General features: G+C 41.7%; 1 protein-coding gene across 1 annotated transcript; it reads right to left on the minus strand.

The window, feature by feature from the left end:
• Positions 1-1,488: 1,488 nt before the first annotated feature.
• FKBP14 (FKBP prolyl isomerase 14) lies at positions 1,489-8,290 on the minus strand. Its single transcript, XM_080975093.1, has 4 exons — positions 7,662-8,290; positions 5,209-5,360; positions 3,691-3,818; positions 1,489-2,132 (listed from the first exon to the last, which is right to left on the minus strand). Exons 1-4 carry the CDS (start codon positions 7,916-7,918, stop codon positions 1,974-1,976), a joined length of 696 nt encoding a protein of 231 aa, XP_080831219.1. The 5' UTR covers positions 7,919-8,290; the 3' UTR covers positions 1,489-1,973.
• Positions 8,291-8,667: the final 377 nt, after the last annotated feature.

Consider the following 8,667-nt stretch of genomic DNA (forward strand, 5'->3'; position numbering starts at 1 on the left):
GTCTTTGATCCTTTGTATCTACCAGAGGGAAACGCTTCCATGCACCTGATGATAACAGTGAGCTCCATTCAACCAACACTTAAGTCACTGTGGGCTCCTCTAGGCTGTGGTGTTTTATTGCTGCAGGTTTATTTCACATGTTCTTGACATGATAATAGTACATTGCTGGTGGGTTTGTTCTGCTGTGCTTCCCCAATGCCATCTGGCTATCGCTGTCTGGAGGGGCTACAGTACAATCAGTTTGTCTTATTTTAACCATGGTTCACTTGTGTGGCTATGCGCACACAGCTCAAACCAGCCATAGTACGTTTCACACAAACCACAAGTGACAAACCAGAAACCAACCAACATTTGTTCTTGGTTTTATTTCTGACTTGCTGCTCGTGGCTTGTTTGAAACAAACCATTGACCATGTTCAGAAAAGAAGACATCACTTGTTTTGAGGGCAGGAGAGCCATACAGGAACCATGTTTATGACAAATCAGCTATTGTGATGTGAAAATGAGGCCACTAAGATTGCCTGTAATTTTTCTTCTAACATACACAAAAATAGTATCAGGAGGCGGGTATGTCAAATACAGTAGGCAGTTTGGGAGAGAAGCACTGCTACTTAATGTAGCTCGGGTTGTCAAAATTCCTCCTTTTAAGATGCAAAACTAGATCCATTTAAGGTGGGGGGAATCTCCCAGCTCCTGTGTCAAACAGAATTCAAACAGAATGTATTTTAACATAGGTGCTATCCTACACTGACAAGGTCACAGTGAAAAGGAGCAGAAAGGCAGGATTTAAAAGGCTTGCCAAGTATATTGTGAACAGGAGCTTCACAAATAAAGGGCTCAGGTGTTAGCGAAGGGCTATATTTTGGAAAAAACATATGAACGAATTTGTATGCCCCACAAATAACCCAGAGATGCATTTTAAATAAAAGGACACACTCTACTCATGTAAAAACACACTGATTCCCAGACCGTCTGCAGGCCGGATTTAGAAGGCGATTGGGCCGGATCTGGCCCCCAGGCCTTAGTTTGCCTACCCATGGGATAGATCAACTATCCCATTATCATGTCAAGAACATGTGAAATAAACCTGCAGCAATAAAACACCACAGCCTAGAGGAGCCCACAGTGACTTAAGTGTTGGTTGAATGGAGCTCACTGTTATCATCAGGTGCATGGAAGATCAACTATTGACAAGACAAGCAAACAACTGGTGCTTATATCAAAGGGATTGGGGAAAAGCTTGTTATTTCTCATGGGCAAGTTAGGTGTTGGGCTCCAAACTGCTGCCACACCCAAAACTCAGCATCGCTACTTGCTCTATTGTCCTTTTTTTGCTGCTTTATGGGAAAGAGATTGCAATGATATAGTCAGTGTGTTTCATCCTAAGCACAAAGGGGCTTAGGAAGGCAAGCCATTTGGAACAATTAAAATAGCAAGACACACTTCACAAGTGATTACAATTGCAATAATTAGCACACTTAACCAGAAATAAGTCCCATTTGATTTAATTCAATGGTGTTTACCTGAGCAGACATGCATAGGGATGCACTATAATATTAATACTGTTTTGTTTTTTTAAAAAAATCAATAGCTTCTTGACAGAACACAAGAAAATAGACCAAATACTTAAATGCTAGAAAAGTTTGAATTTAAGAGTGGGCAGGGGGAGAACAGTGTTGGCGTGTACTTATAAGCAGTAATAATAAACAGAGGCTGTTTTTTATTTCATAGTTTTCTAAATAAATAAATGCACAGAGCTTTCCTATTAAAGTATCATTTGAACAGATGCTCCCACTTTATAAAAACAAGTCTCAATGTTTTGTATCAATAGTAGTTCAAGTAGAAAAATGGGCAACACATTCCCCCCCCCCAATGCGTAACAGGCAACTCCAAATAGAATACATATATATTATAAATTTGGAAGCATCAGGTTGCCAGTCATTACTTTCTCGTTGGGAATTGCCTCAAAATGTTTTATAGCTCATCGTGTGTATATACAAACTCCCTTGCAGATATAAATCCATCGCTGTCTTCATCTTCCTTCTCAAATATGTTTTCAACTAAAGAATCATGGTGGCTGTCATTGACTGGTGCACCATGCCTTTCAAATTCTTTCTTCAAGTATATTTTTACCTATGGAATAAGACAAGAAAAAAAAAAGCTTTTAATCATTATGTATCTGTTGGATATGAGAAAGCAAGCCAATGTAAAATGGCCCATCCTCTCTAGTATGTTCAGTACAGGTAATAATAATCTGTGCAAAGCAACAGCTATAGCATTCCCAAATGGATTGTAAGTCTATGGAACTGGCTGTGTTCACATGAAACACTGAACACAATTTTATTTTTATTTTAAAGCCTTCTGCACTCTTTTTCTGCTCACAAAGCAGTGTTCAATCCATAAGATCCATCAAATCAGTTAATATAGCAACAAAACGATTAAAAAAACCATTGCATTTAATCAACAGATTCCTGGGCTGCAGTGGGTTTGACTAGACAACCCTCAGGGTCCCCTTTCCAACTCTACAATTCTATGATTTTAATAAACCTGGAAAAAACCTAGCCCTGGGCAATAGTCCCATTAGTCAGTATCTCAATTTAAACTCTGTAGACATTCTAAAAAGATATCATTTCAAAGTTGTTGTTTTTCAAAGAAAATCAGGCAAGGTGCCTATTTAGCTCTTCTCCATGATCAAATTTCATAGGTAAGGGCCCACAGAAGAGATTTAGCTTATACGTGTGAGCACACTCCTTCTCCCTAATATGGTTGCAAAGGAGATCGGAGGTTTTTGACTCTATTTTCAATTAACCACAGTTTCTTGTTACGTCCAAACTTGGACAAACAGTGGTTAGTGCTAACCATGGTTGACTGAAACAATGCGAACTTCAAATTGTGGTAGATGCATTCTAGATACAAACCATAGTTAGGACTGCCTTTTTTAAAAAATGTATTTTTTATTAAAGATTTCTTGGTTTACAAAAGTATGTGCAACGTCTCTTTTTCCAAGTTACATTTTCTACAGGTCACTTTCATTTGTTAAGACATTAGTGTTTCCCAACTTCTACTTTTAACTATGGATCACTAGGACGACTCTAGCTATAAAAAAAGAGAAAGTATCCTGGAAAAAAGGATATATGACAACCCTACCAAGGTAGCAGCAACCACAGACATTTGTCAATGAAACTGTAGTTAGCTGAAAATGGAAGCAAAAAAATTCAGCCTCACTGTGATTACTGTTGTCAAAGAAAACGCCAATTTTGTTTGGAAACTCTAAAACCAGAAGATGCAATCAGTAGGAGAGTAATGCAGCAATTATTCCCAAAAACAGACTTAATTTACTGAAGAGGATTTCTTTTTTCTCTGCAGTGTTATTTGAAAAATCTTAGAAATAATGTCCCTTTCTTTGCCACTCAGAAAGGCAGGCACAAGTAGCCTTTGCACTACAAATACTTACTGAATTTTAAAATCAGCACCTTGAATAGCTCTCTGCACAGAGAGCACCAGACTTTTGAATGTGTAAAAGGAAATTGGAACTGTAGTATTTCTCAATCTGTGGCAGCTCACAATACCACAGTAAAGACTTACAAATGTCACAGTTGCAAAGCATAACCTCAAGGGAAGCAAAACCTAAATTTTTATTTTCCTGTTAAATACATTAACACACCACTGTAGAATGCATTAGCCTTTTCACCTCTTCTCTGGAAAGCTTCCAATCATCATTAAGATCCATTTGTTGAAAGGACTCATGAGACCGCGGTCCATTCCTGATTTCTAGAAGTTCGATGTTGAAGATCAAAGTGCTCTCAGGTGGAATTTTTCCTACCCAACATGGTACATAAACATTGAGACAAGATTACAAATGTAACCAAGAATATAAGCATTGTCAGTGCGAATTTGCATCCTACAGCTTGTCTTGTTTCATTAGCTACTGTGCTCAAAGGAATAGAAAACCGCATAAGTGGCTATGAATTTATGGTGTAATGCATGGGTAGGCAAACTAAGGCTGGGGCCAGATCTGGCCCAATCGTGTTCTAAATCAGAGTGTTTTTACATGAGTAGAATGTGTCCTTTTATTTAAAATGCATCTCTGGGTTATTTGTGGGGCATAGGAATTCATTGTCCCCCCCCCCAAAAAAAATATAGTCTGAGGGACAGTGGACCGGCCCCCTGCTGAAAACGTTTGCTGATCCCTGATTTAGAATACACAAGATTATAAAGCAACCGCTTAGAGACTTTTTGAACTATAAAGTGGGGTACAAGTTAGGTAAATAGATGGCTTGTTCAAAGGTATTTTGATTTTCTGTTACCTAGTAATCTCCATTGCTGGTTATAGAAGCAAGAAAACTTGAAGTGAAAAGCTCCATTCGTTGTTTTTTTGTGTTTGTGAAGAACAAATCTGGTTGAATTACGTTGGATGAAGATGTGATAACATTTAGAAAGGCTTGGGGTTTGATCTGTTTCCATTATTCTCCTTTAGTTCTTTTCAAACATCGCTTCCATTGTTAGGAGATTTCACAGTGTAATTCTATACAAGCGTGCTCTAAAAGTGCAATTCTGTACAGTGGAACCTCTGGATGTGAACGGGATCTGTTCCGGAACCCCGTTCGCATACTGAAGCGAACGCAACCCACGTCTGTGGGTCGCGATTCACCACTTCCGTGCATGCACGTAACGTCATTTTGAACGTGTGCGCATGCATGAGCGGCGAAACCCGGAAGTAACGTGTTGCGTTACTTCCGGGTCACCGCAGAGCGCAACCCAAAAACGCTCAACCGGAAGGTACTTCAACCCGAGGTATGACTGTACATGTTTACTCTAAAATGAGTTCCACTTTGTTTTTCACAGTTGTGCCTAAAGTGTTTGCTACAAGTTATAAAGTCAATAAAATTGTAGAAGAGTCTCTTGACAGTGTTTTGCTAGTGATGACACACAAAGCACAGTATTCCTGTTTTTTATCCTTTATTCTGGCGGGCTTTGTGCAGTTATTGAAAAATATAGTAGAAAAAAATGTGATCATTAGGATTCCGGTAACTCACTGATATAAAACAGGGATGGGAACAGGTGGCCCTCCAGGTATTGCTGGACCTTAGTTTGCCTACCCATGTTCTAAATCATTCCATGCTGTGATCAAGATGTTCAGAATGTTTTTTCATGAAATAATAATGTTAAGGATTCCTTGAACCTGGAGAGAGTTCTCCCGAACTATTACCTTTTCCTTCTTTTCCATAAGCCAGGGATGGAGGAACGGTTAGCTTGCGTTTCTCTCCTACGCACATCTGTTTCAAACCTTTATCCCAGCCTATGATAACTTCCCTTATACCGAGAGTAAACCATGTTGGCTGGGCACTGTTATGCTTGTAGCTGAAACAGACACACAGGAAACATTACTGAGTCAGGTGCCATATAGTCACAATAAGCTGATCGTTGGCACTTGAGAAGCCAGTTGGAAAGGGTCTTTGCAGGTGCCATTGATCAGCAGGATAATTTCTAGGAAGCAAGCCAAAGAGACCCACTTAAGATCCAGGGGTCAAAGGCTTTCAAAGGACTAACACAGAGAGATAGTCCATTGTGCAACCACATGGATGCAGTGCAGCCTTGCGAAGGACGAATCACTCTATATATTTAATTGTGCCTTAATTAAAAATTTGCCTGGGGCCGAAAGTACTAGGAGACACTCTTAGTGCAGCTATATACTCTCAAGGCTTGTCTTTTATCTACTAAGAACACCTGCATACAACAAACATAAAGCAGGTGTATACAGGATTGGCATGTAGGCACTTGTTTTAAAAACTTACCTCTTCATGACGCCTTTCCCTGATGGGTGATCCAGCTATGGTGATGTATTAATCTGATCTACTGGTTTATGTTGCGCTGAGGGCACATAAAAATTCTTGCAAATAACTAAATAACTAAATGGGCATTAGGATGGGGGGAGATGTTCTAAGATGAAGCCCGTTACAAGCACATGTATGCGACATCTGAAAACGACGTAATCAATCTGATTACGTCTTTAGAATTACTGTATTTCATTTTTAAGATAAGACAGATTTCATCAAATCAAGAAGAGCTGCATTTTGCAACTTTTTAACTTTGTTTAATTGGTTGGCGGTTCCAACTTTCTGTGCCTTTTCTTCTTTAATTGCAACTGCCGCCTTCCCATCCTTTCGCAAGCCACTGATTTTTTTTTAAGTTAATAACTCAAATGTGAAATTGAGCTAGGTTTCCCATTTCTGTTCTAACTAAATTTGATTTTATTTTGAAATCTTTTAATTTTTTTAAGAAAATGTGATACCATGGTTAGTTTGGGTGTGTGTGTGTGTCAAACCTGTGCCTCTCTAGATGCTGTTGAATCAACCTACATCAGTCCCAGCCAGCCATCAGGGATGGTAGAATTTTTAGTCCAACAAATGGATGGCCACAGGTTCTCCATCTATGGGTTAGATTTTTTGGACTAGGACCATGAAGATTCTGGGTTCTCAACCACAAAGTTCATTGTGCAAACTGGGACCAGCATCATTCTCTCAGCCACATATATGGAAGAAAGAGTTCTGATGGATCAAACCAAAAGCTTATCTAGTCTGGCACTGCGTTCTCACAATAAACAACCAGATGTCTATAGGAAACCAGTTAAGCAGGACACAAACCTAACACTCTACTCACTTTTGATTCCCAGCAACTGGTATATATAGGCATACTACACCCCAACAGTAAATTAGGAATATGACTATTGTGGTGAGCAGCTATCAATAGCGCTATGCTCCATGAATTTGGCCAATCTCTTTTAAGAACCTACCTCACAGGCTTGTTGTTTCATAGATTCATTAGAACTGTAGGGTTAGAATGGACCACGAGAGTCATCTAGTCCAACACCCTGAAATGCAGGAATCTTTTGCCCAACGTGGGATTTGAACCCACAACCCTGAGATTAAGAGTCTGCCAACTGAGCTGTTCAGATGTTATGAAAACAGCGGCAGCAAGAGAACCATGTACGCCTGAGCTACTTGGGAAAAGGATGAAATTTAAATGTATTTGTTAAGTTGTGGGTGAACATATCAGACGACACAGCGATTCTTCAAACAGCTCTTATTTATTCACAGGCCAGAACAGAACTGAACTGAAGGGTTCAGCCAGCCTGTTTATATAGAGCTCCACTAGAACACAACAGTAACCATTTTCAGTAACTATCCAATCACTGAACGTCACTTTCAATCCCTTATTTGCATATATGGACCTGAACTATCTACAGTATCCCCCTGCTGGCCCAGGGTGAGAACTTCAGTACATAACAGTATCATTATTATTAGTGAAAAGAATGTGGTTTCTAAAGCAGGAGTGGCTAATCCGTGCAGCTTCCCGCAGATGCTGCATTGAAAACTGACCACACAATCCAGTCATGTTGGACTACAACTCCCATCCACCCCAGCCCACAAGGCTAAGTAATGGCCAGGGAGCATGGGAATTGTAGTTCCACAAACATTCGGAGGGGGAATCCCTGGGTTAGCCACTGCTGCTCCACAGAATCAGGCCCAACTACCTGCCATGGGAGTTCACGCATCCTGCAGTTTTACAGAGTCTCATACAAAAGAATTCAGATGTAGTTTTGCACCCTACATTGCACATACATCAACGTCTGTGTACGTGTGTTGAGGGAGGTATACTCACGTCGAATGAAAGAGCGAGCCGTCATTCTCCAAATAGCCTTCGTAGTGCACCAACATCATGTCTCCCGGCTTCGTCTTCCTCTTGCAAATGAACGGTTTCTGGAGCACTTCGATCTCCACTTCTGGTTCTGGGATGAGACCCGCAGCCCCCAAAGCCACGAACGCAAAGGCAAGCAGAGTCCAAAAGGCACCTTTCATTTTTACCGCCGTGTGTGCAGCCTGTGTGCAATCTTTCAGTTTAAAAGGCAACGTGCGCATTTCCCTTAAAAACAAGACGGGAAGACATTCGGACACAAGACTAAATGGCCCCAGGACGCTGAATTAAAAAAGAAAAAAAGCCTTTCCAGATTTCGTAGAGGCGATTGTATCTTATTTTCTGTGCGAGATTCTCAATGCTGTTAGAGGACTGGGTTCTTTAAATTTTTATTTCCTGGAGCAGCCACTCCATGCAAGCTTCCCACCAACTTTCCCGAACTTTGGAAGCCCACGCTTTTCCCAGCGCTCTCCGCGAATGAAGGCGGGCTCCCGTTTCCGGCCAGCCCCGCGCATCCCACCGGCCCGTCATCCCCGCTCTTCGAATCCGCAGACGTGGCAAACTCGCCCCCAGAACGCGACGATTTCGCGTCCATTCATTCCCCCCCACCCTCCTCCCCGAGGGGCAGGACCCAGGTAACGCCGCCGTTCCATTGGGCCACGGACCTGCCAGTCTTCAAAACGATACACTGAAACAAACAAAACACACCCTCCCGAGCCGCTGCGTGCGGCGATTGGCTGCCCCAACATTCCAGGAAGAGAACGCCGCGCGTACATCTCGGAATCCCTCAGCACAATACAACCGGCTTCTGCGCAGCAGCCATTGGCTGGCGCGGCGGCGAGAGCGGCGGCCTCATTGGCTCGCCGCTTTCCCTGGCGTTCTTGGCCACGCCCGTTCCCCGCGATCACGTGGGCAGCCCGTATTCCGAAACGCGTTTACGCCTCTCCTTAAGGAAGAACAAGGAGAAGGAGCA

The sequence above is a fragment of the Podarcis pityusensis genome (genome assembly GCF_964106645.2).
Source record: "Podarcis pityusensis genome assembly, chromosome: 12".
NCBI lineage: Eukaryota > Metazoa > Chordata > Lepidosauria > Squamata > Lacertidae > Podarcis > Podarcis pityusensis.